This window comes from Phyllostomus hastatus, unplaced genomic scaffold, assembly GCF_019186645.2.
Source record: "Phyllostomus hastatus isolate PE091 unplaced genomic scaffold, TTU_PhHast_1.1 phas_scaffold_182, whole genome shotgun sequence".
Lineage (NCBI taxonomy): Eukaryota > Metazoa > Chordata > Mammalia > Chiroptera > Phyllostomidae > Phyllostomus > Phyllostomus hastatus.
In genome coordinates this window covers 5,708,419-5,735,285 of record NW_025334013.1, presented here as the reverse complement: position 1 = coordinate 5,735,285, position 26,867 = coordinate 5,708,419, and the positions used below count along the sequence as shown (strand labels likewise).

General features: G+C 49.8%; 1 protein-coding gene and 1 long non-coding RNA gene across 8 annotated transcripts in view; one reads left to right on the top strand and one right to left on the bottom strand.

Moving 5' to 3' along the window:
- The first annotated feature begins 3,272 nt into the window (after positions 1 to 3,272).
- Positions 3,273 to 9,931, top strand: LOC123832209. The gene is made up of 5 exons (XR_006788016.1): positions 3,273 to 3,475; positions 3,853 to 3,933; positions 4,924 to 5,707; positions 6,981 to 7,095; positions 7,226 to 9,931. It is a non-coding gene; the product is annotated as an uncharacterized LOC123832209 (long non-coding RNA).
- Positions 9,929 to 26,867, bottom strand: part of KIF1B (kinesin family member 1B) — a 133,330-nt gene continuing 116,391 nt past the window's right edge. For all 7 annotated transcript variants that reach the window (XM_045859761.1, XM_045859763.1, XM_045859766.1 and 4 more), the window contains 11 exons: positions 22,002 to 22,116; positions 21,115 to 21,248; positions 20,079 to 20,140; positions 18,255 to 18,400; positions 17,833 to 18,072; positions 16,691 to 16,762; positions 14,691 to 14,812; positions 13,111 to 13,260; positions 12,547 to 12,739; positions 12,292 to 12,410; positions 9,929 to 11,749 (listed from right to left, as the gene is read on the bottom strand). In XM_045859761.1, the coding sequence (XP_045715717.1) occupies positions 11,707 to 11,749; positions 12,292 to 12,410; positions 12,547 to 12,739; positions 13,111 to 13,260; positions 14,691 to 14,812; positions 16,691 to 16,762; positions 17,833 to 18,072; positions 18,255 to 18,400; positions 20,079 to 20,140; positions 21,115 to 21,248; positions 22,002 to 22,116 (1,396 nt within the window). In that variant the 3' untranslated portion in view covers positions 9,929 to 11,706. The remainder of the gene's footprint in view (positions 11,750 to 12,291; positions 12,411 to 12,546; positions 12,740 to 13,110; positions 13,261 to 14,690; positions 14,813 to 16,690; positions 16,763 to 17,832; positions 18,073 to 18,254; positions 18,401 to 20,078; positions 20,141 to 21,114; positions 21,249 to 22,001; positions 22,117 to 26,867) is intronic.

Here is a 26,867-nt window from a genome sequence, read left to right as displayed (position 1 = left end):
ACCTCGCACGGCAGCTCTGGGGTCCGATGAAACGGACGAATACTTGTGTCTGGTACGCAGGTAGTACCCGTGTACTAGTATCTGTCTGTTTAGTGGGAAGGAGTAAGAAAGAAGAGCCGTCGCCTAGAGGAAATAGGACCCAAGCAGACAATTGCTCCCAGGCCTCCTTGTGAACCCCCAGAGAGGCGGATGAGCACTCCTGCAGCTCCTGCAAGATGGAGTGGCTCCCCCAGTTCCAGCTAAGACTGGTGAGAAGACGGTCCATGAACTGGATTGTTTGCTATAGACAACACTCCCACATGACAATGACATAGCCATGAATGTTGCAGTATCTTCCCAACCACATATCACCCAGGTGCCTTAACCTCCTCCCCACGGCCATTACCTTCTGTCTGGTACCCCTTCAGGGCACCCTAAATAGCGGGCACCTGCACATCCTATTAAAAACCCTCCCCCCAGGGCACATCCTAACACAATGCCCGGGAACATGCCCCTCAGTCTGAGCTTGGGCTCCTGGGGGTCACCCAGGGTGACTTGTAGTATTTCTCGTAGGCTGGCTAGCGCTCACTCTCTCAATCGTTATATTTTTGTTTTAAATCTGAGAATGTCTTTATTTTGCCCTTATTTTTGAAGTATGATTTTGCTACATAAAAGAATTCTTGGTTAACAGTGTTTTGCTTTCAGTTCCTTGAGCGGCTCATGTCAGCGGCCACGGATTTCACCGTTTCTGATGAGCCGCCGGCCACTAGTCTCACTGTCCTCCGGTTCACGGTGTATGGTTTCCCTCCTGCTCTTCCGAAAACCTTCCCTTTAGTTCCCAGCAGTTTAGGGTGTATCTGGGCGTGGATCTCTTGGTGGTCACCCTCTCAGGGTGCACAGAGTTACAACTGCACATTCATGTCCTTCGGCTCATTTGTAAGTTTCTAGCCATTATTTTTTTTTATTTTTTTTAAAGATTTTATTTATTTATTTTTAGAGAGAGAAAGGAGGGAGGGAGAGAGAAAGAGAGGAACATCAATGTGTGGTTGCTGGGGGTTATGGCCTGCAACCCAGGAATGTACCCTGGCTGGGAATCGAACCTGGGACACTTTGGTTCCCAGCCTGCGCTCAATCCACTGAGCTACGCCAGCCAGGGCTTTCTAGCCATTATTTTTAAAAAATGTATTTATTTTTAGAGAGAGAGGAAGGGAAGGGGAATGAGAGGGAGAGAAACATCAACGTGTGGTTGCCTCTCATGTGCCCCCCACTGGGGCCACAGCCTGCAACCCAGGCATGTGCCCTGACTGGGAATTGAACCGGCGACCCTTTGGTTCTCAGACCTGTGCTCTATACACTGAGCTACAGCAGCCAGCGCTAGCCATTAATTCTTCAAATAATTTTTTCTGGCCTTTCTTCTCTCCTGTCCTCTAAACTCCCATTTCACATCTTGGTACTCTGTTCAGACTTTTTTTAAATGTCTGTTTTTAGCCTGGCTTCCTGCAAGCTGCCCTGTGCCTCCTTAACTTGGCTGCCCCCTGATGACTTGGGAAGGCGCTGGGTGCAGACCCCTCGGCCACGTGTCTGTGTGCGCACACTGGGAACTGCACTCACAGCTCACCCGCTTCCCGGGGTTTCCTGGGCTTTTTCTTGGGCTTTCTGGAACCTCCACTGCCCATGGAGTTTCCCCGTCAGCCAGGGATGTGTCCAGAGCTCCTCTGGTCCTTGTGTGGTGCTCTTTTTTTTTCTTTTTTAAAGATTTTATTTATTTTTAGAGAGGGAGGGGAGGGAGAAAGAGAGAGAGAGAGAAACATCAATGTGCGGTTGCTGGGGGCCGTGGCCTGCAACCCAGGCATGTGCCCTGACTGGGAATTGAACCTGTGATGCTTTGGTTTGCAGCCCGCACTCAATCCACTGAGCTATGCCAGCCAGGGTGGCGCTCTTATTTCCAGAGCCTCCCTGTGAAATTTCTGGCTAGTCTGCTGCTTGTCTAATGGAGACCTTGGGCCAGCGAGCCTCGACCTTCCCCATCGTTTCTTACCAACGTTGCTGGTCTCAGCTGACAGAAGGGGTGCAGGTCCCCTCCCCTCCCAGCTCCCCCAAACCCCAAACTTGATCAAGGCTGCCCCCTTTGGAGCCAAGTCCTGGGCTAGTAAAACACCTTCTCTCCCAACAGAGCCGGTGGGGCGGGGAGCAGGGGAGGAGGCAGTCCCGGGCAAGAAAAAAGGCTGTTGGCTTCCACTGCTCTTCCCTGAAGCTCTGGTCATTTGTCCCCCAAGAATAAATGGTTTTTCACTTGTCTTGGGTTGATTTCAAGAGCCTTAGAATGTTCTTAGTCATTTTCACCCATTGTATGCTTTCTTACGTATTCACACTGCTGTAGCCAGGACGCCCTCCGTGGCCCAGTCCTTTTGTCTGCGACGAAGGCCTTCCTGGAGTCCCCAGGGAGAGGCGGGGCTGGGGACGCCTACTGAAGGCACCGACCTCCACGGGCCCGCTGAGGTAGAGCTGGAGCCTCCTGCCGCCTCCCCCGGCATCCATCTCCCACAGGCCGGATCCGCGCAGCCTCGGAACCCAGGAGCGGAACACGCAGGGAGAAGCTTCAGAAGGGACCCGCGGAGGGAGCAGCCCCAAGCCCCTGCCGTTCTCTAGGGGCTGCGTCTGCAGGCCCCTTGAGTGCAAGGACTCCACCTCCTGTGGGTCCCGCCTCCCCCCCCCCCCCCCCGTGTCAACACAAGCTGATGTATATAGTCTTCAAACTGTCACTGCAGTGACAGCTCTAAGATGTCACTACGAATGCTACCTAATAGGACAAAGAAAACTCAGCGCATGGAGGCTGACTTTCTCAGCCAGTGAGTGGCAGAACTGAACTTTACCCCAGGTCCCCGAGGGCCAGCCCCACACCCCCTCCTGACCCCAAGGAGCAGGGCACCATCACACAGTGCAGAGGTACCTTCCCGGGGAGGTTGGGTGTGGGGGTGCGTTAGACGTGTTCCGCTGACTTTAAGTGGAAAGCTAAACTGACATGAACTTTCTAAGACTAGTAGTGGAAGGCACTTGCAGACAATTTGCAGGCACAACTTGACACGGTAGCTCCCTTCAAAAGAGCCTAGAGCCTCCCACACCTTTCAGCTTTGTTGCAAACTACTTCCTCTTTCTGTGGGCTGGGTTACAAGGAAGCCTGCTATCAGATTTGCTGCAGGAACAAATTGATTGCTCTAGTCTGAGATTTGTCAAGGGAGAAGTTATGCTGAGTCAAGGTGACTAAACATCTGGACCCACTGGAGTTCCTGTGAAGTAGGCTTCTTCTAAGGAAGACATTTAAACATCGAATCAACAGCCAGTTTTTTTTTCTTTTATTACTAATGTTACATGCTACATAGTCTTTTTATTTCTTTGTTAAGGTTCTAACTACTGGCAAAAAATACTGCCTCCTGGGTCCCAGGATTGTTGGGAAACTACAGCAACCTGGGTTCGGGAGAGCAGGTCTGGGGCAAAGGTAAGTAAGCCCCCCAGTCCGCCCCCTCCCCCGCCGTTCCACCCTCCACCCAGAGACGGACGCAGCTAAGCCATGGCTTACTTGAGTCAGAGCTTCATGCTGACCTTTAGTTTTTAGAAAATCCTCAAATATTTGGCCTCTAATACTTGAGAAAGGCAACTCCCATTACTGTTTATCGTAACAACCTTTGGCCTTGCCTTAACTCCCCGGTCCCAGCCCAAAGCATGGGCAGGAATTCTACAAAAACAGCCCTTCTGTGCAAACATCCCAGGGCCGAGTCCTTTGTCTGACTTACATAAGAGGGTGTGTAACATACTAGTTGGGGCAGATTTGAAAATCCCAACTCAGCCACTCACTCTGGTGTATCATTCCTGCAGCTGAACTCAAGGGACTTGTTCACATGCTAGGTAGAAAGAGTACTTCTGTGAAAACCCAGAGACCAAATATCCTAAAGCCAGGTAAGTATGCCGGGTGCTCAGAAACACGAAAACTTTACGACTGTGCAGAGACAAGGAGTGCCCAAGGGAAAGTGGGACAATCTCTTCACTGAACCAGAAGTGGGACGACGGAGAAAATCCGATAGAAAAGTAATGCAGGAAACGCACACCGTTCCCTGGGACCTCCTGACACTCTACGGTGTCAACTTTGCGAGAGACGTGGCGACTCGCAGAGAGTGACCCTGGCTGGGGTCCAGTGATAGGGGACACCCAGCTTTATCAAACCTGATGCAGCTCAAACAAAAGCCCAGAGGCGTTCAGGACGACGTGGTCTGATGGAAGCCGAGAGTTGACTAACGTCCAAGACCAGGGCGTGGGAGTCCTGGAGAAGGCAGTGCCCACAAGATGCCTTGCGTGCACTCCTGTCGGGAGGGGGTGGGGGGGGGGCGATGCCTGCCCCCGCACCACACTGCCTCCTGGTGTTCTGCTGGGTGAACCGCAGGTGCTCCCCAAGGACTGAGGCCCCACCTTGCCCCTGGTGTGTGGGCTGCAAGCCACTGGCCTCCCCGAGGGGATCACTCCCTTCCCCCGTTCCGGCCTCCCCTTCAGTTCCTTCGCTCCACCGGCACCCACACAGGCTGGGCCAGCTCCTTCTTTAACAGAACCTCTCCTTGACCCTGTGTCCCCGCCCCTTCTCCCCTTTACAGTAAAAATCTCCGGGAGAGTTATCTGTACTCACTCTTTCAGCTCCCTCTCCTGTTCTCCCTGGAACCCGCTCGGGTTAGGCTCTCACCAGCACCACTCAGGGAACACGCTCTGCCCACCCAAGACCCTGCTGGGGCAGAGGCATGGCTGGCGCCTCCTCCCACGTCAAGTGAGCTCCCTTATACTGGCACGTTCCTCACTTGTCAGTCCCTCAGGGCCCCCAGGAGAGAAAGGGTGCTCCTGTGAGTCTGGAAGGAGACCCTGGGCAGGGACAGCTGCCACCTCCCCCACCTCCCTCCTCTCCAGGGGCCTTGGCTGCCGCAGGGTCACATGGTACTGTGCTGCACCTCTGCACTTCTGCTACTCGGCGTGGGCCCCGCAGCAGCAGCAGCAGCAGCGACGACACTCCAGGGACTTGATGGGAGATGCAGACTCTCAGGCCTGACCCCCGCCGCCTCAGCCAGAGCCTGCACTTCACTGCAACCCCCGGGGGAGGCTGCGGCACACTCGAGTGCAGGGAGCGCTGCTCCTAACCCTCTGGCTCTGAGGTCCAGTGTCGGGCAATCCATTTATCCACCGCCACAGCCCCATTCGCCGGTCGCACCTTTAACAGCAAACACAGGTGGTGGTGGTCTGATCTGCCCTCTTGCCTTCTTCTTTCCTTGGTGGGCTCTGCGTCTGGGAACAAGCGATGGTGGTGGTCACTGGCTCCCTCCAACGTCCTCCACCTCCCCGTCCTCAGAGCCTGTGGCCACCGCTCAGCACTGACTCTGACCGATCAGCTGCACTGGACGGCTGCCGCGTCCCCACCCCCTCTTCACAGGCCACCGTCCTCGCCGCCCGGCCTCTGCAGGCTGCAGTGCTCCCGGACACAAGCCCCGGTTCTCCTCTCCGGCTACACTCGCCGGCCAGGTCTGCTCGCCGGCCACCTCCACGCCCACGACTCCCAAACGTACGTCTCCAGCCCCAGCCTCTCCCTCGGAATCCAACCAGGGTACCCAGCTGCCTCCCCGACTCCACGTTCCGGTGGCAATGCTGGCATCTCGGAGTGAACGTGACCGAAACCGGGCTCCTAATTCAGTGCCGGTCTGTGAGTGTTCTCCCACCCTCTGCGCCTCGGGGCTGCCCCGCCGTCCCTCCTGCCCAGGCACACACCCTCCAGGCCACCTCTCTCCTTTCTCTCCGGCTCCCCGTGCCGTTCTTCCGCCAACTGTGAGCTCTGACTGAAACACAGCCTGAATCTGACCGCTTCTCCCTGCCTCTGCGCCCCCCCCCCCCAGTCCAGGCTGCCACCTTCTTCCCTGGAATATCGGGGTAACAACACCCTAGTTCGTCTCCCTTCTTCCCACTTGCCCCCCTCCCCTCCCCCAGCTACTTTCCACTCTACAGCCAGAATGGTCGTTTAAAACACACATGCCATGCGCTTGCCCTGGTGGGGCAGCTCAGCGGGTCCGAGTGTTGTCCTCACACACCAAGGTGGCGGGTTTGATCTCCACTCAGGGCACGTGTAAGAATCGACCATAAATAAGTGGACAAACAAGTCAATGTTTTTTCCCTCTCTCCCCTCCTTCCTCAGTCTCTCTAAAATCAATTTAAAAAAGCGAATACATGCAGCCAGACACCACCTAACAATGTTTAGGTCAGCGAGGAGCCGCACATCCAGCGGTGGTATGCCACGCAGCCTGGGCGTGCCGTAGACCACGCCGTCTGGGTGTGTGTAGGTGCACCCCGGGATGTCCGCACGGCGACGATATCGCCAAGGGCGCACTTCGCAGACCGATCCCCAGGGCTAAGCGACGTGTGACTCTGAGATCATGTGACTCATCTTCTCAAACCCCTACTTTGACTCCCCACTTCTCTCTAGCGAGATGGGAGCTACCTGAGCCCTAAGCCACCTGAGCGCCCTGGCCCTTTTCCCATGCCGCGTGCGACTCCAGTGCTCAGTCGAAGCCAGCCTCCTTGCTAATGTTTGAAACCGACAGAGAACGCTGCTGCCTTAAGGGTTTAAATCCTCTGCCTGGAGACCTCTTTGCCGGGGAGTCTGCATGGCTTACCCACCCCTTCATTCCACAGTCTGCGCAAACGTCATCTCCCAGGAGGGGTCTTCCCAGGCCACTCGAAGGATGCCGCCTTCCCATCCCTTCTAACCCTGTACTAATTAAGGTTTACACCTGGCCTACACACCACTTGACGTAAACTTGGTGCTGAATGTCCTCCCCGCTGGGATGGGAGGGCCGCAGTGCAGGCACGGCATCCGCACAGCACGGGGACGGGTGGGTGCTTGGCTGTGTGCTGGGCACATCGCTGCTTCCTGCCCGAACGCTGCTTCTCCCTCCCTCCCTGTTTTTCTCTGAACACCCAAGACGGTGATCACTGTGCACGCTCTGCTTACAACGGGAACTTGTTAACTCAAGCTGATACGGTGAAGTTTTCCACTCGCCCAGACCCCCAAACACCACCACCACTACAGACTCACTGGTAGGTGTACAGAGAGAGGCGCTGGTGGGGGGAAATGGAGACAGATCTTTCACTTAAAATACCCGCCGCCGTACTTGGAGGAAGGGACTTTCGGAGAACCAGCACCTCATTAGCTCTCCTGGTTACACAGTAACTGGTGTTCTGGATGATCAGAAAGGAACACGAAGGTCGTAACACCGTCTCCACGAGTGAAGAAAAATGAATCTCTGTGTGATTACCATTCAAAGGGTGAAGAATGAACGCACATCGAGAGCCTCCTGATGCACTGGTTGTACCTTTATTATTTGACCTCGTTCACTACTAGTTCCGTGATGCAAGGTTACCATACACAGTTAGATAATGTCTGCATTGCACGTCTACGGCTATACAGCAAAAGAACCAGAATTAGTACAAATACGAGAACTATATTTACATTCTGTATACCCAAGCTCCAAACATCAGATAGTATTTACATAATAAAACATGGAAATGAAAACCTGAAATCAATAATGTACACTGTTGCTAATGTGCTGAACTCCTTCACCGGGGAGAGATCAGGTTGCGAAGTCTTGGTTCAAAAAGGCCACTTATGTTCATGGGTTTTGTTGCGGTGCACAGGGTGGTGACACGAGACCCGACATCTCAACGACAGGTACGTGAGAGCCACGAAGGCTGAGACACCGCCTTGGGCGTGAGAAGGCGGGCAGAGTCCTCACGTGAACTGATGCCAGAATATGCAGCTTGAAAAAAAAGCGACGCGAAGACGGAAAACAGCACGGGACAGCCAGGGTCTGGCGAGAGACCAACCTCGGCGCAGACCTCCCATCTGAGCACGGCCGTCTGTTCGGCCGTGAGTTTTTAACATGGAGTCTGTGTCAACTCTCATTTCTTCCTTCAGGTGGTTAGAGGCTTTCCTAAGATTTTATGGGGCTCGAATACGAATTTCATAAATGGCCTTTTGAACAGCAAAAGCAGATAATCTCTCGGCTGATATTTCAATTCGAAGGAAACACATATCAGTACATTCCTACCTCACACAGTAATGGCTTGGCCACACACTTGGCTGAATCATCGCTGGCTACGGTGGACAGCTGCATGCAGGACACACGGGTTAGAGTCCTACTGGAAATACATTCAGCATACCTTCTGAGGGCAGCAGCAGAGTTAGGGTTCTTTGTAAGGAGCAGGTTAACAGTCACATTTTAAAAGGGGAACCGAAAGGGAAAACGAAGGACCCAAGCCAGACAGACAAGCCCCGATGCCGCCCGCAGACCCCGGGGGGGGACACAGCGCGGGGGGCGCTGAGTACCGCCCGGCACTGCGCGCTGGGCCGCCCTCTCTTTTCCAGTCCACTGTGCAATTAATTACAGCTGTATAAATATACAAATACCTTACAAAATTAAATATCCCTGTAAATTAGAGAAGAAGCAGCAGGCAACAAAGTCTTTGCTTTGAAATATGTGCCAGGTGAAGTCATTTTCTTTTTAGATCCCAAAAGACCTTTCACAATGATTTAATTTATTCCTTCATCTTGAAAGAGCTGAAAAAAATCCATCAAAAATATGAGCAGCTCTCTAAGTTCTACAGAGCTGAGGAAGAAAAAAAAACCATATATATACTGATAAAATCAGAGTGGTTTGCTGGTTGGGAAAAATCATTTTCCCCTGCCATCACCCGGTTTTAACGATGTACTGCAATTTAGGTGCCCGCCCAGCCGCAGCGGCAGCCTTCCCGAGCTCCTGGCTGTGTGCAGGGGCTGGCCGGCCCCGCAGAGCCCGGCCTGAGAGCTGGCTGACCCCCAGGCAGGCGCAGGCAGGAGGGCGCGCGCCGGTCTGGTGCGGGCTGTGAGGCCGGGCTTTGCTCTGGCAGGAGACAGGAGGAGGGGAAGGATGGGAGCAGATGATTAACAAGCACTCATTTCTTCACTTGTGTACGAGTCTCCTTACTTGCCTTTTTTTTTTTTTTGCTTGTTAAAAGAAGTATTTTAGGAAGAAAATTTAAAAACCTTCAAAATGGTGGTTTTCTTAAAACGTTAAGTTCATTACTAAACTTCCCTGCCACTATGGCTTTGGCTAAAGCCCCATAAATAGCTCCTGTCATAAACCGTCTCTCAGAGCTTCAAAGTGGGGACGAATCTGTCTGCAAAGGGAAAGTCAACTCTGAGACCGCTCTAACTCAGATCTGAGGATGGGCCCTTTGAGAAAGAGAGACCAAGAGAGGCCGTCCGTGCCTGTCAGCCGCAGCGGCGGAGGCCCCTTGGCTGGGAGCAGGCGCTCCCACCCGCCCGAGCGAGAGCCCTGCTTTCTCGCGAAGCGGTCCTGCCCAGGGAAGGCTACGAACAGTCCACGCAGCCTGTTCTAAGAGCTGACACCTCCAAAGCAAAGACCGTCCAGAGGGTTTTGAGTCAGAAGCAGCAGCAAAAGCCATTTCAGTGTAACACGTGGTTGTGCCCTCCCTCAGCCTTCCCCACCTACTGTCACACAGACATGGGTCCTTCCCCCACACTTTGACACAGCAGCAGCATCCATGACTTAATTCTGAAAGGAACCTTCGGATTTCATTTCCCTGAAATTAGATTTAATTCCAGCCCAGGAAGCTGTGTCTGAGCACAGACAGGCCCTGGATTTGAGCACACACACCAGAAGGGTGCACTGTGTCTATTGGACAGCGCAGAATCCTCTGAGTACGTTAAAATACCGTTTAGAAAGCAAGTAACATTACTGTTAGTGACCTATGTTTAAAGAGAAGAAAGTTAAAAAGATCTACTAGAGTTTTCACTGACCACTTTTCAGGCGAGGTCACTGCCTGTGATTTCTATCCTTTCTTTTCTTGAGCTCTCCCTGCCTTGCCCCCCCCGCCCCGCAAGGCAATCACAGTGCGTACCGCCGGGAGCCCTGTTCTGCGGTGAGCCCAGCAACTCCCCTGCAGGGTGCACGGCCCTTGCCCTCCGCTGCCTGAAGCACAGCCACCAGTTCCCCAGCACCTGAGCGCCAGGAACCTCAAGGCTTAGGACCCTCGGCCTCCAGAGTGGGAACAAGCAGGTCCTGTCCTGACCGCCCGACCGGTGGTCCGAGCAGGGGAGGAAAAGGACGGTAAGAACAACCCACGTCCACTAACTGGCAGAGCAACTCAAGTACCTTGGAGGCCTTCTCCTCTCCGTGCTGCTGCTGGACAACTTGCTGGCAGCTGAAAGGAGAAAAGCATCTTCCACGATGGCTTGTGGAAGCAGCTGTCCCGGTCCTGCCAGGGGGGACTATGAGCGCCCTCCTTCCTCCCCTGGCAACGCGCCACACCCGACACAGAGAGCCCAGGAGAGGCCCGAGGGACTCGAGCAACACAACGCTGGGGCCAGGGCTCGGGTGGGGGCCCTGTTCTCTACCCCAGACATGCTTTTGCTTTGACTTCAGTGGTGGGAGGCCGCTGGTTTTAATCCTGGGGTCCAGAAAGCAAAGCCTGCCATGTTTGCTCATTGTGAGTATGGGGGGACAGGCATCACTGGAAGTACTTTCCATTTGACAAGGATTATTGCAAATAACCACTGGATTCAGAGGAGACTTCCAAGTTTATACTTGAAAGCTGTATTTCTTTGATCGAAGGGAGCTACAACAACCACAAGGTCATTACTCAGCATTACCACAATTAAAAGGGCAACAGTGGCCAAGTTCCTCATCAGAAAGCGAAACACTCCCCCTTGTGGGACATCTGTGTATGACACCGCGCTGCTTCCACACTGTAGCACATCATCCCCGACGCCAGGAACGGAATGGGGAGACAGCCAAGTAGCTCCCTCCCAGGGGAGGGGCGCAATTCACCGGAATCCTGCCGGGCGCCATAACTAGCACCCCGAGGACCGTCCATGCCCCCCCCACACCCTGCGCTCCCCGGAAACCCTGGCTCCTCCCTTCTGACAAGGTCACCAGCAGCCAGCCTCTGCCTCAGGCCTGCCGACGAGTCCTCTCCCCCGCTCTGTGCCACTAACTGGAAACCGCACGGCCATCTCTAAACGAGCCCCAACTTCAGAGGACAGACCTGTCCCACGGCTGAGCTCGCCACAACCTTCTCCCTGAACGGAAAGCAGGAACCAGTGGTGGAAAAAGGCAACAGAAGGGGGAAAGGTCAAGTTTTTTTTCCTTTCAGGTTCTGAAAAGGCCAGATGTTTCCTCCCTTTGTCTCTAGGCCACCCGAGACAAATTAAACTGATAGCACGAATACAGAAAAGAAAAAAAGCATTATGCGGTCTTAAAAAAAAAGACAAAGATATCCAAAGACAGCAGTACAGACATCAGAGGTGGTCACAATGGGGACCTATTATACAAAAGGAAGCCAAATATACCAAAAATAATTGGAGATTCATTGGATTTCCCTCTGGGTTTTTTGTTTGTTTTGCTTTGTTTTTCCCCCCTTTTGTTAGGCCACATGCTACTGACAAGATTCTCAGCACAGGAGAAGAGAGAGAGAGCACAGAGCAATGGATATGGGGACGGGAGCTAGAAAAAGTGCTGGACAAGGAGGGAGGAGGGGTTAAGCCACAGGAGTACATACAAGAGTAACCGTCAAGAATCACAAAGAGAGACGAGAGGTAACACTTTCTTTATCTCTCGGAAGGCGCGTGGGGGCGCTCGGCAGAGTCCCTCAGCACTTGGGCTGGCTCGGGCATCTGCGGGCGAGCTTCGACCTGCGGGCGACAGACGGAGAGGCGGGTGAGAAAACTGACCTGGACATGTTTCCCTCCCGGGTCTCCTCCTCCAGGGCTCCCTCCTTGGATTCACTCCCAAACTGCACCAAGCGCCAGGTCTCTGGGCTCCCTGAACAAACAGGCTGGACTGCGATCTTCCCCACTAGCGGACCCTGGGGCACAAGCCCCTCACAGGGCCTGAGGCTGGATCATAGGGCTGGATATTGACTGGCAGACCATTAAGGTCCTCACCGTCTTCCCTCTACTCAGGCCCGTAGATCCCGGCTGCAGGACCCTTGAGAACAAAAAGTCAAAGCAGAAGATCAACTGAGTGCAAATGTGACCAGTCTCCTGCCCTGCCCAGGACGCCAGCTGGCACCTTATGAGAAGCTGAGGCCTCATCAGCACCCTACAACCACACTTACATTCCTGTCCTCCCTCTATCTTCAATCTGTCTGCAAGAAGACTTCCTTCTCTGTTTATGCTGAAGTCCCTGGGCCCAAAAGCCAAGGAGGGAAGGACACACAGGGATGGCTTCTTACCGTATTGTGCCAGCAAGGAGTGGATTAAAGGCATACAACCAGTCGTTCATGTCTTTGTCATTGAGGGCTTGCAGAAGGACCCCGCGGTGCTTTGTGAGCACAGCAAAGGTGTTAGGTGCCTGAAAGAGACGCAGGTAGATGAAAACGTTACAAAGGCTATGAGCGAGGGAGACCGCCTGACATACTCATAGGGCATACGGCACTCGGTACTGGGGTGTGTGTGGCAATGGAGACCCAAGAGCGGGAAGGACTGACCTTCACCATGGCCTGCTGGTCCTCGCTGTACTCAACCTGAGCTGTGGACAGGTTAATAATGCCACGTTCCACTGGGTCTTTGTCACTGTTATAGATGAAGACATAAGGGCGACGGACCACAACAAAATGTTTAGCCCAGTTGCTAGAAAAGGGCTCCTTGAAATGCAGGTATCCTTTCTTAGAAACCACGGAGCTAAAAAGGATAAAAAGGACGATACAAGAAAGGTTAGTTTCTCACAGAAAGGAAGTAACCAGGAGCTGAGGACCATCAAAACACGCCTCACCTAGGCCAAGTGCCCCCCCATGTGAACGAAACAGGCAAATGCTCTATCTGCCTAGAGCCTTGTCTGCCAAAGTGACGCAGCGAAGAAAACAGCGCGCCACGGGACATGCCAAGCTGGGCTGGGGGAGCATTACAGGATACGGCCGGAGCAGAGCCCCAGCACAGGGCGCTCACCCTGGGCCCACGTGCCCTGCGCTGTAGAACAGACCTCACGGACGAGTGGAAAGTACCTTCTTGCGGGATCGTTCTTATGCCTGGCATCTCTGTATGGTACTACTCACCCTGGTCTAATTTCTTCAATATCTGGAACAAGATTGAGAAATTCATTTTTTCCCGCTCGGGCCAAATAGGGTGTTTCCACAGCTGGGACGATCTGAAACTGTTCAAATTCTGTGCAGGGACTAGAGGCCCGGGAATTCGCTTCTGGGGTCCTTTAAAAGACAGAGGTCAGGGTAACAAAAGCGTCAGTGGGGCAACGCATAATGTGCACAACCATCTCATCGGGAGGAGCGACGCCCCCCTGACCGCCGGGGCCCTGCACACGTCAGTCTCGGGAGCTCGGCCGAGAAGACCCGCTGGGGTCAGTGAGGCACAAGGCACCTCAGTGCCCATCGCTGATTCGTTCTAGAACTCCTGGCAAGTACTGAACAAGGAAGCATTTTCTCTCATGGGGTGCCGTCATGACCCACGCCAGTTCTAGCAGTGCGACAGGTCCCGAGCAAGCGCCAAGTGCTAAAACATTTTCTTCTCCTCAAAATGCGAGGAGTACAGGGTTTGACGAGCTCTGAAGCTGGCGAGCCCCGAGGTGTGACTGGGTTCCAAATTCAACGTCAGAGGTTACAAAGAGAAACTAATCTCACAGTGTGGTGCTCTGACCAGCAGCAGCGGCAGCGGCACCTGGAAGCTCATCAGAAGTTCAAATTCTCAGGCTCTAACCCAGATCTACAGAACCAGAAACCCTGGGTGGGGCTCAGCCGTGGGGACTTTGACGAGCCTGTCAGATGACGCACACTGGCGTCTGAGAACCACCGCCTTAAGGGGCTGGCAGAGAAAGCAGGCCAACAGGAAGTTCCTGATGACCAGGAGGCGCAGAGCCGCAGGGCGCCAGTGCAGCGCTGTCAGGGGAGAAACGATTCCTGTGCCCTGCCATGTTCAACGCCTTACCACTCCTCGAGCTGGGGCGCATCTTACAATCAGTAGCGTGTCATCTTTTAGTGGGAGTGCTTTTCCTTTCTCAGTGGCACACAGAATAATGTCTTACAGGCAGTGGCACTCTAGAATTAATCACGTTACCTGGTTGTGGTCTTTTCTCTAGCCCCAGTCAGCTGCGTGAGTGTGCGTACAGGAAGACAGACAGCTGGATGCTAACGAGGCGGTTCTGACAGGTGGGGGTGAGGAATGGAGACAGGGCGGAGGAGTCTAATGGTGCACTGCAAAGAAGTGACTGTGGTGATAAACTCATGGAACATAGACTAAATTTGTCTCCATTATTCTTGCCTACATACTTCGTGTGTCATCAAATTGTTTTTTTTCCCCAAAGTAGTTTTGAAATAATTTCCCCCAAGATGGGGCTTCCTATGTCTGGCATGACTGAGTGGCTGAGCAGGGTGGGAAGGGAAGGACAACTGGGCAGAACTGGAGGCAGAGGAGGAGGCAGTGATTGGGTGCAGAAAGTCAGAAGACGTGGTGCTGACCTGCAGCACTGCCCCAGCCGCTGCGATACCCAGAAAAGGCTCCCACACATCTCCACACGCTGCCCAGCAGGACGGTGCTGCCCTCGGTCGAGAACCACCGAGCCAGAGGAAGGCTGGTGTCTCCCTGGGTCCCTAGATTAGCTTCCCGCAGTGAAGCCGGTACCTACTTCTGATCCAGAGAGTTGCTCCTCGAGTCTACCAGAGACGGGCAGGTGGAGGAGGGCGTGAGGGTGGAGCTGCTGAAGCTGGACACCGAGGGATCCCGTCCAATTGGAGAGATATCAGACAACTGGAAGCAAACAGAACACAGCATGGGAGACACAGATGGAGGAAAACTCCCTCTGCAATAAGAAGCTTTGACAACCAGTGGCCTCACTTTCATTAATCTTCTTCTGCTTCAGGTCATTCAAAAAAAAAAAAAAAAACAAGCCTTAAAAATAAGTATCTTATGGCTCCAAGGAGGACGTAAGGAGGGTCCAGAGACATGAAAAGATGCTCAGTATAACTAGACATCAGAGAGATGCAAATTAAAACCACAGTGAGATACCAATTCACACTGGTCAGAATGGCCATCATAAACAAACCAACAAACAAGTGCTGGCGAGGCCGAGAAAAGGGAACCCCAGTACACTGCTGGTGGGACTGCAGACTGGTGCAACCGCTATGGAAAACAGTATGAAATTTCCTCAGAAAACTAGAAATGGAACTGCCTTTTGACCCAGCAATTCCACTGCTGGGACTATATCCTAAGAACCCTGAAACACCAATCTAAAAGAACCTATGCACCCCAATGTTCACAGCAGCAAAATTTACAATAGCCAAGTGCTGGAAGCAACCCAAGTGCCCATCAGTAAATGAGTGGATCAAAAAACTGTGGTACATTTACACAATGGAATTCTATGCAGCAGAAAGAAAGAAGGAGCTCCTACCCTTTGCGACAGCTTGGATGGAGCTGGAGAGCATTATGCTAAGTGAAACAAGCCAGGCAGTGAAAGACAAATACCATATGATCTCACCTTTAACTGGAACCTAACCGACAAACCAAATAAGCAAGCAAAATATAACCAAAGACATTGAAATTAAGAACAAACTGATAGTAACCAGGGGGGAGAGGGGAGGGAGTAGTGGGGGGAAAAGGGTGAAGGGTTTATAGGAACAACTTTAAACCATTTATAGGACATACGGACAAAAGTCCTTTATAGGACATACGGACAAAAACAAGGAGGGGCAGACACGAGGGGAGGATGGCTGGGGTGGTGAGGAGGGGTGTGGAGGGGAAGGCAGAAAACTGTACTTGAACAACAGTAAAATTTAAAAGTATTTAATTTAAAAAAAGTATTTTATGGCCCGAGTGTCAGAATCAAGACACTTACAAGAGGCAAGGTTGGCTTTTTATATTGCCACCGGCCGCCTGCATTAATCAAGGGACCTGGTCTGTGTGAGCCGGGCACTGAGAGAGACAACACGCACTGTTCTAAGGGCAGGGGACAGGCCCTGCCCGGCCGGAGCTTACACTCTCAGTGGAGAAGGCAGACCATAAACCAGTCAACACGCACAGGAAGGAGGGTCGGGCAGTGGTAAGTGCTACAGCAAAAAGGGAGGAAGCAGGGAAGAGTTCAGACAGTGTAAGGGAGCTGCCGGCTGTACATCGAGCCGCTAGGCTGGCATCATTTGAGCCGAAGAAGGCAGTACATAAAGGAGCCAATCCCGGGAACATCTGGGAGAAGGCTACTCTGGGCAAAGGAGCACAAGGCTACGAAGACCCCCTAGGTAGGACTGAGCTTCAAGTATCTTCAGAAATAGCAAAAAGGTCAAGGTGACTAGAATAGAGTGCATGACCCAGAAGTTCTTTAAAGTGTTCACCTCATCTTTGTGGACGGCAACAGAATTTTATGCCACCAAGAACCTCGGGACTTCCTGCGACCTATCATACTCTAACACGCCACCCCCTACAGAATATTCTCCAAGGGACTCAGGAAAAAGCCAAAATAGTTCCCATCTGATAATCACTCTAAGAGACGCAGACATACACTTTTCTCTTCAAAGCCCAGTGTCCTGAACAATCAGATACAGCAGGGGGTATGTCATGCACCCTCAAATACCATGCTTTAACCACATCAAGCCACCTGCAAGCAGTGTAAGCTGGGGACGAGTCCGAGCCGCTCACCTTACAGTCGCTGATGCTGCCGTGCACCTGGCTGAATTCCCGGTTGAAAGTGTGGGTGAGAAGCTGCAGGCACTGGGGAAGAGAAAGGGGCAGTGTAAGTTTCGGTGATTAAACGAAGCCCTGAATGCGGGGCAAGACAGGAAAATCACTCGCCTAAGACCCTCAGGGGAGGTCAGATGCTGCTCAACGGCTCTAGAAATTAACGGAACATACAACAAGGGAGCCTGTACATGCCTAATAAAAAAGATAAAACGAGTGGGTAAGTCATTCTCAAATCTACAGAAGTGAACACTTCAACACCAGAGCTCGGAAGTGCTTAAGAATGCAATAGCGTCCCTTTCATTCCTATTCTGCCCTGGCACTAGCAGGCATGGAGACTTCTGGATGGACCTACTTACCTAAATCGGTTAGACCACCGTTTGATTATTACGACAAACAGACACTAAGTCCCTCTCATCTGCCCGGGAGTCATCCTCAACGACCTCTCTGCCTTCTCCCACCATGTCCAGGACACAAGGAGTGCCAATCCTAACTCCCAAGTATCTCTAGCGTGACCCTCTTTCCTCGTCATTCCACACACCTGTCTTAGATAAAAACCTTTATCACTTCTCATCTGCGTTATTGCAGTAAAGAGATGTTTCTGTCTCTAGTCTCTCTCCTCACCACAAACCCACCGTCTTTAATGCTGCCAGAGAAGTCTTTCTAAAACCTAAATACCTTCTTAAAATGCTTCCACATTACTCCCAATGCACTGGAAACTCCTTAGAATGGGGCACAGACCCTTTACGATGCCCTGGCCCACCCTGCTAACGCCGTCTCTGATCCCCCGAGGGACTCCCGCGCCGACTACCAGGACAGCTGGCTCCCTCCTTGTGCACCCTTCCGACGTCCGTTCACAAGTGCCCCCTGTGGAGGCCTCTCCTCTGACTCCCACAATGCCCGGACATACACCTCTACCACGTGCGTGTCACCACTTGCCCGCAAGCTTATTAAGGGTGGAAACTGAGTTCTAGTTATTGCTACATTCACAGTGTTAGCACGGGCCACAAGACAGAGGCCCTCCAGGGAAGATGAACGTGGAACTGACAGATCAGCTGAGAGTCTCACTGGGAAAATGCTCAGCCGAGGGAGGGGCTCCGAACCTTGGTGGCCAGCTCCTTCTCTCGATCCACCAGGCTCTCGATGTCCGCTGAGTCGTACCCACTGCTCTCACTGGGTGTGACAGCACTCTCGAAGGTGGTGGTTGAGATCTGAGAGGAGATGCTGGTGGAGGTGCTGAGGGTCCCACTGCTCAGGCTGGGGGACAGCGAGTCGCTCAGGGATTTGGGGATGCTGTCATCCAGTCTCTCACGCAGCAGCAGGAAGTGGCGGGTTTTCTCCACCTAAGAACAACAGCACACACACATCAGCAAACACAAAGCTCATCAGGATTTGTCAGTCCAGTGTTATGCCTCGTCGTGATCAGAACTGAAAAGCCGGGATCACACAGAGGCGGGGGCTGGATGGCTGATACTTGGGCGCTCCCGCTCGAGAGTCCGTCTGGGCGTCTGCTGCCCTGGGCTACCTCGTGCAGGAGCTCCAGCTTCTCCAGCTCCCACTGGTGCTCCAGGATGAGGCTGTCTCCGCGGGGCCGCCAGCCTGCTAAGTTCTCTTCTCCCCGCACATACGCCACTGATGTATCCAAGACTTTTCTTCTCCTCCTCTGCATGCCTGAGACAAGAGGAAACAACTCTTTTTTTCCGAAAAATTTGATTCCAGTTTTACTTCAAAATGAATGAATAATTCATATACATGGTGAACTAAGATAGATTTGGTCTCAAAAATACATGGGATTTTGTTAATTAATAACAATTCATCACCCTCTCCCCAGAGCAATTCTCTGAATGGCTTTTAAAACTGAGTTTTATAGTCTTTGGCAATTATGAAAACTGCAATGCAATTTGAGAAAAGGTTAATATGTTAAGGGAAAAGACAGGGAAGATTAAATAGTTTATACACTGTGGTGCCAAATATATAAAACTACACCTGTGTGAAAAAAGTGGGAAGGGACTACATAATGCACGCACGTACACCCCACACCCCACTTTTAAGTAGCTTGGTTAGAACGGCAGATGACAGGTGGCTTAACCCCCATTGTCTCGCATTACTTTTTTTAAAAAAGATTTTATTTATTTATTTTTTAGAGAGGGGAAGGGAGGGAGAAAGAGAGGGCGAGAAACATCAATGTGTGGTTGCCTCTCGCACGCCCCCTACTGGGGACCTGGCCCACAACCCAGGCATATGCCCTGACTGGGAATCGAACCGGCGACCCTTTGGTTGGCAGGCCAGCACTCAATCCACTGAGCTACACCAGCCAGGGCACATTACTTTTTAAAAATGTTAAACTGCTTTTATGTATTTAAAAAAACATGAATTTATGTTAATTTTAAAAATCCCTCCAGAAACTCCCTGGACATGATAATTAACTGCTACTGGGACTCGGATTCATACTCAAAGTCTTCATTTTTCAAAATCTAAATCTTACCTGTGAGCCCTGACCTCTTTCCATATATGCTCTCTAAAATGATTCCAACTCATATTAACCAAATGTCTTTTCTAAAAAACCCTGACCTTTGCCCTGGCCGGTGTGGCTCAGTGGATTGAGCGCTGGCCTGCAAACCGAAAGGCTGCTGATTCGATTCGTGGTTGGGGCACATGCCTGGGTTGCAGGCTGGGTCCTCAGTAGCGGACCTCTGAAAGGCAGCCAATTGATCTTTCTCTCCCTCTCTTTCTCCCTTCTTTCCCCTCTCTCTAAGATAAATAAATAAAATCTTAAACAGAAAAAAACCCTGACTTTTGTCCATGTCCCAGTTTAAAAACAAAAAATCCAAAGTTCTGCTTAAGACCACCAAGTTGAAGGAAAAGAAATCCAAAGAGACATCAAAAAGAACTAAAGTTCAACTTCGTTTGTGTTCCAGAGCACAGGCCGTTCAAATTCCGCTTTGACATCCTCTGCAAAGTGAAACTGCCAGGTTACCTTTGGGGCTGAGGTGGACAGCAAAATGTTTATGAGGTTTCCCAAGCCAAATTCATTCTAATACACCTGAATTTATAAATAATATTCCAGAGCTTGATAAACATTTTGTTTGATACAGTTATAAAAACTTTATCAAGTTTTTACTTTCCAATCAAAATTTTACAGTTTTTATAACTGCATAGTACGTCATGAACTGAAATGTTATAACTCAGAAAAAGGTAAGTTCTGGCACCAAAATTATGGCTTGTAAAATATGCCTGGTATCTTAAAAAGTTTCTATCCACCCCACATGGGTAGGGTAGATCTTGGGCATAATACACTCCAAACATACACAGAGACAACTACCACGTTCCCCCGTCCATAAGATCTTACCTGGACTACCTGTGTCTGCCATTTTGCATAAACTGAGTTCATAAATTCCAGTGACTCGATTGCTATTTGAATGAAAACAAACAATTGCTTACTATCTCACAGCACAGAAACAGGAAAATCTCAGCTCTCTCTCCTAGCAGGGGTCCGACCTACGGCCCGCGGGCCGGGTGTGGCTCAGGAGGGTTATGAATCGCAAACTTTCTTAAAACATTATGAGATTTTTTTGGTGATTACATGTTGCAATGTATTTAATGTGTGGTCCAAGACAACTCTTCTTCTTCCAGTGTGGCCCAGAGACTCCAAAAGGCTGGACACCCCTGCAAAACACTGTCTCCTCTGTGGGGACTGCAACTCACCCTCGAATAGAAATATCTTACTTTTTTCCTATTCGGAACTTCAGAAGTATATATTTTTCCTACATCCTACATCTGTTCTCATCTCAATCTTTTGAACACTTTAATTTTAATAGGATGAATAAAGTTGAATGATTAGACAGCTTATCATACAAATATAAAAATTAAAAATGTGCCTTTTCCTACTGCGAGAGAGGAGGAGGGGGGAAGCCCAACGAGAACGAGGTGGTAAACACCGACCTCTGGGGAGAACAACCAGGGAGGGGCACCGCACCTTCCATTTTATTAGTAATACTTGTATTTTATGCTGGCTGTGATGCATAGGTACTCGTTGCGTTATTCTTGACATATTTTTGTGTATCTTAAATATGAATAAATCTTTAAGAGAGGAAAAATCCCACTGGTAATCTGTTAGAATAATGGTGACATTTTGTTGTAAAAAAATTCAGTCCTTGCAGACCATTTTGGAACTGTTCACAGCGTAATCTTCCTTCCTCCCTTCTTAACTCAACTCATTATTTTATTAAACGTCAACATTCAAGTCACTGCATCCCAGGGGTGAGTGCCAGAATGGCTTACAGGTTGTAAACCGCCCCTGGGACAGCAAGCCAGGGACACCCAGGGCTCTGCTGATCCGTTGCTGGGCGAACCAACCGGAAGCTAAACCCGTCTCAGACACTCACGCGTCTGGTGACTTGGAGTAGCCGCTGCCGAAGAGGCTGCGCAGAGAGCGCGGCGGCGAGATCCGGGCGTCCCGGGAGTAGAAGACCATGCACACGTCCTTGGTGATGACGGCCGGCTGGATGCAATGGTCCAGCTGAAAGCGGACGGGAGGGTGCTCCGTGAGCGACAGAGACAGCGTCTGTGACAAGAGTCTGTGCACCCCCACGTCTGGGACGCTGGGCCCTGACGGGGGGCCTGGAGGATTTCAGCTCTACCAACTATTTCAATAGCCACGCCAGGGATAATGTGGGCAAGATTAGGTGGCGTTCCTTGCAGATACATTTAGTTTTCACAAGTTTTTCTGTAACAATGGCTAATATGTATTACTTAAGCACTGTTCTAAGTCCTTTTACATGGCACCACAACAATTTCTTGTGGTAAATGCTATCACTGTCCCCCTTAAGACATGAGGACATCGAGGCACAGAGCGATGAAGCCATGTGACCAAGGACATGCAGAGAGTAGCTGGCAGCACTCTCTGGGGTCCGGGCTCACACAGGCTGGTTCCAGCGTCCGTACTGTTAACCACTACTGGGCTCCGTTCAAAACCACAAAAGCAGGGGGCGAAGTCTTCTTAAAATCACACATTCTTGGAAGACGGGGCTACTAAAGCTAAAGCTCTAAAGCCCTAAAACTAAAGAAAAAGCACGTGCCTTTCTGATTAAATAGAGACTAGGAACAGACCTGATATAATCAGAACACCCAGAGAGGCATAATAAAATAAATAACTAAAGGATGTGGAGGGAGAAAGGAGGCCAGTGGAGTCTTCCCTACCCATTTCCTGCTGCAACCTGCCCGTTGTTCAGGGCTGCCTGTTTGTAGCAACTCAAGTTCCGCGTCTCCTCACCTCTAAGTAGGCCGACAAGGTCATGTAGATCTTTTCCCCGTAGGGTGTTACTCGGTTGAGAAGAAGGGAGTTATGGAGGGAGCTGTCCCACACGGCCTCAAAGCGGTAGAAGGTCCTAAGGGCAGAAAGGCAAGGAGTCATCCAAAAGAAGCTGAAGTCACCTGAGTCCAGAAACTGTCACTGTCAGTAACATTACAGGATCGTATGCCAATCAACGTTTTCAATTTACTGAAATCCAGCAGCAGAGGGGAACCTTTACCTCCTGGGAGAAAAAGGTAGCCCCCCCCCCCCCCAGCCGCCCCCATCATCAAAGGACACTCGGCTTTGCTATTTTTTTGGTGGTAGTGGAACGAGTCTGCTTCTCCTCTGCCTAAAACATAAAAACAGTGAGATCAACCAAAGGGGTTAGGATGGAAAGGGTGAGTATGGACAAAAACTGAAAGAAGAAAGAAAAACTAAGTACGCTCATCTGAGAGCAGGAAGCAAATACTCAGTAATTTGTAAGCTGCAGTCTTCATATCACAATCCAGTATTGCTGAGCCCCAGAAAAGTCACAAACCTATCTGGGAGAATTCATGAAGGAACAAGTAGAGACAACCTTGTTTTAAATAAAAGAGCAAGAGGTTATTCTCCGCTGATGTTTCAGTAAATGATTTTTAATCACAAAGCTAGCCAACTATTATTTGTCAGTTTTCCAAAAAAATTCACTTGAAAGTCAATCTTCCATTTAAATAACTAGAAGCATGATTTAACAGACACTAACATTTTAAAAGTTGTCCTAATAGCTTCCTTTTTGCCACGGGCAAAACAACAGCCCCTAACCGACATTAACCCTCCAGGCCGCACACTGCGTCTGAAGCAAGGGGCTGAGTGACAGCAGCGCTACAGACTGTCCCCCAACACTACTCGGGCTCCTTCTCGGACCCCCGGAAACAGTGTTGGGGGAGACACCCTGTCACCCCAGCAGAGTGGATTTCCCACCGCCACTGCTCTCCGCAGGCGTACTACACCTCACCCGATCCAACACGTCTTAGACGCCTGTTCCCTGCGCCACACCTCCCTCCTGCCCACTGGTGCTCTCTGTCCCAGGCTTCCTGTGACAAATGGCTGGCATATCTTTAAACTGTTCCCACGATTCTTTCTCTAGAAACAATACAGAGAGAACAATCCACTTCTAAAAGAACTCCTTAACCACACCCATCCTCCAAGTGTCGGTGTGTGAAGCCTGATCATTTCAGTGTGTAGCTGCTTCTAGATCTAAGTCTTCTTGAAGCACTTGAAGCTTTTTAAAAACATCTAGTGTTTCAGGCAGCGTGTACGGATTGAGAAAATTCTCCACAAGGCCACGAAAGGAATGGAGACACAACCAACATGACAAAGATGGAGAAAACCACCAAGAGACCCAAATAATAACCATGACAAAGGACAATGGAAGCCTTCCCCTGGCTCCTGAGCTCACTGGACTCAGCAGGGAACCCTTTGTGCACCCCCAATGCCCTGTTTGGATCAAGTCTTCACTTTAATTTGGTTTGAGACTAATTCAACACTGGATGGCAATCCCACCACTTCGGCGGGAGCCACTGTGGGCTCTGTCCCCTGAGACTGCTCTTTCATGGCACCTCTGTTTGCGGAGGTGGAACAGGGCCTTACCTGACACATCTGGAGGTCTGGACACACCCCTGCGGAGTGGAAGGAACCCCCTTCTTAGAGGGAGGGCATCTGTTAACTCAGAGACCCCTTAACAGATGGTCCTCTCACTGCTGCCTGCAATTTGAAACCACACTGCAGCACCTCCCACCGCCATGGTTTAGGCTTCATGACTCTTTCTCAAATGAGGCAAATGTTTTAAATTTGTGTAAGAAAACCTCTTCACGTTTTTGTTTTCAGGTTTTCCCTTAACCCAAGGAGAAAATTTCACTGGTAGAAACTTGCCAAACATAAAGGAATTTTTAAAAATTGATTTGAGAGAGAGAGAGGAAGGGGGAGGCGGAGAGGATAAGAGGGGGAGAGAGAGGGAGAGAGAGAGAAACATCAATTTGTTACTCCATTTATTTATGCATTCCATGTTTGATTCCTGTATGTGTCCTGACTGGAGATCAAACTCGCAACCTTAATGAACAGGGGCCATGCACTAACCAACTGGGCTACCCAGCCAGGGCTCATACAGGAATTTTTAATATATATATATATATATATATATATATATATATATATATATATATATATATATATATATATATATATATATATATATATATATTTATTTATTTATTTTTTATTACATTCTTTCTTTTTAAAGATTTTATTTATTTTTAGAGAGGGGAAGCGAGGGAGAGAAAGAAACATTGATCTCCTGTTGCCTCTTGCACGCCCCCAACTGGGCACCTGACCTGCACCCCAGGCACGTGCCCTGATTTGGAATCAAACAGGTGACCTTTTGGTTTGGTTCACAGGCTGATGTTCAACCCACTGAGCCACACCAGCCAGGGCCCATAAAGGAATTTTTGACTCCACTGAAATCTTCCGGTATTTTGTGTGCGTGCGTGCGTGTGGTGCGGGGGAGTAGTTTCTTTTTGGTTTTGTTTTATTTGGTGCTTGGGAGTTACCACAGCACATTCTTTTAGAATATCCACCAAGGGTGGCAATTTTTGACAGGTGGTTGTAAGAAATACAACCATGTCAAGACAGGTGAGAAATGTCAACTGAGTCAGCTAGCAAGAGAATTTAGAGTTAGACACAGGGCTAAATCCGAAGACATGGTTTCCTGTATGGCTCTTACTGTGGTTAGAAAATGATCTTAAATGGATTTCTCAAATGTCTGAACAATGGTTGTGTGTGTGTGTGTGTGTGTGTGTGTTAAAAAAAAACAAAACATCAATGAATTTTAGGCCACATTGCCATGTATCCCTTTTTTTCTTCCCTAAACTGAATAAAGAGAGAGATGGGAAAATTTTCCTTCACTGTTTTTTCATATTCAAAAGAAGAAAATAAACAGATGAGACAGGCAGCCTTGACAGGAGAAAAGTTTAACAATAAAAATATTTCTCACAGACTCAGCTACCCAAATAGCTAAATTGGTCTCTACTAGCATTTAGGACAAAAACAAAGAAAAAAAGCTAATGATTATGCAAAGCTACATACAGAGCAACAAACTTTTCAAGCTTCTGACAGAAAGCAGACTAAGGGAAGAGGAAACAAAGCCTGAGATTCTCTGTGAAATGAGGGAGTAACATTCTATTTTGTAGGGTAGGAGGGAAAACCTTGAGGGGCACAAGAATAAAACGGACAAGTTTAGTAAATGGGGTGAGAAAATAAGGAAGAATCACACAAATCCCTTAAGAAGGTGTGTGTGACGTTCTGCACACGCCAGAAAGTCCAGGGCATAACAGGTGCAGAACAGCTTCTCTCTGTTCCAGGTTCGCTGAGATTCGCGTGGGGGAAACACTGAATTAAAATAGCAGTCAAGGCAACACAAGACACAAAGCATCGATAAACTAGAATCTCTATGTGCAAAAAAGCAAACGGAAAATACCTAGGAATATCCTTATCAAGAAAGAGCCTGCAAAAACACAGAAAAAGCTTTTGTTAGTGAAGCAAAAAAAAAAAAAGAGAGAGAGAGAGAGAGAGGAAAGTAGAAGAAAATATATAAAAAAGACAAACTTGCTGTTAGGCAAAATTCAAGTAGACATTTAGCAGAGAACTCAATGGCATGCAATTTATGGAGGAATCACAACAATGACACGGGTCCCTCTGCCGAGACAGGCGGTTACAGAAAACGCTGGGCACAGGAGGGAACATGGACACAGCCTCTACTAACATCCCTTTCTTGGGGACTAAGCACTGGAAATGGCGGGAAGCTGCTGTGGAGTCAGGGGAAACAAGTCCGTAAGGCAAGTAACGTAAGTGTAGGACTTGGAGGGAAAGGAGTGATGAACCTTGTGAGTCACACTCCAGTATCAGTTTATCAGAAAAGCCCTCTACCTTACATACACAACACTCCCAAACTGCAGTTCTGTAAGCTCAACTGTAAACATCGAACCCTAGGCAAACAGAACAAAAGTTCTCTTAACCAAACTCCACTTAGTAACTTACCACGTTGACTTACGTTTTCCTTGTCCCTAAAATATGAAGACTGATGTCCATTTCTCACTGAATATTCAAAACTAGAGATATTTCTCCTATATTCAGACTATTTGTTCCAAAGAGGTGAGCTGTAAGCTTATCAAGTATCAGTAATATTTGGTCCCAAACCTGTTTATGCAGTTATATTGGTTAAAAATCTAATTTAATTAAATATTAGGCAAATCAGTAAGACATGAGGGCAGAAAGAATTTTTGTTCAGTGTGAATCACAACTAAGTGTAAAAATCACTTGACCATTTCAAAAAGATTTGATAATGGTGAGTTGTGTAAAAAACAGTTAAGTGTAGGTGAGGTCAATGTAAAAGAAAGAGAAAATAATAAAAGATTTGGCACTTCAGATTTTTAAAAATTTCATTTGGAATACAGTTGTCCTGATTTCCCCTGCTTTGCTCCCCTCCACCTAGCGCCCCTCATCCCCTCAGGAAATCCCCCCACCATTGTTCCTGTCCATGGGTCATGCGCAGAAGTTCTCTGGCTACTCTATTTCCTACCCTGCACTTTACATCCCCGTGGCTACCCTGTAACTACCTGTTTGTACTCCTTAATCCCCTCCCCTCTTCACCCATTATGCCCCACGCCCCTCCCATCTGGCAACCATCAAAATGCTCTCTGTGCCAGTGAGTCTATCTCTGTTCTACTTGTTTGCTTAGTTTGTTTCTTAGATTCAGTTGTTGACAGGTATGTATTTACTGCCATTTTATTGTTCATACTTTTGATCTTCTTT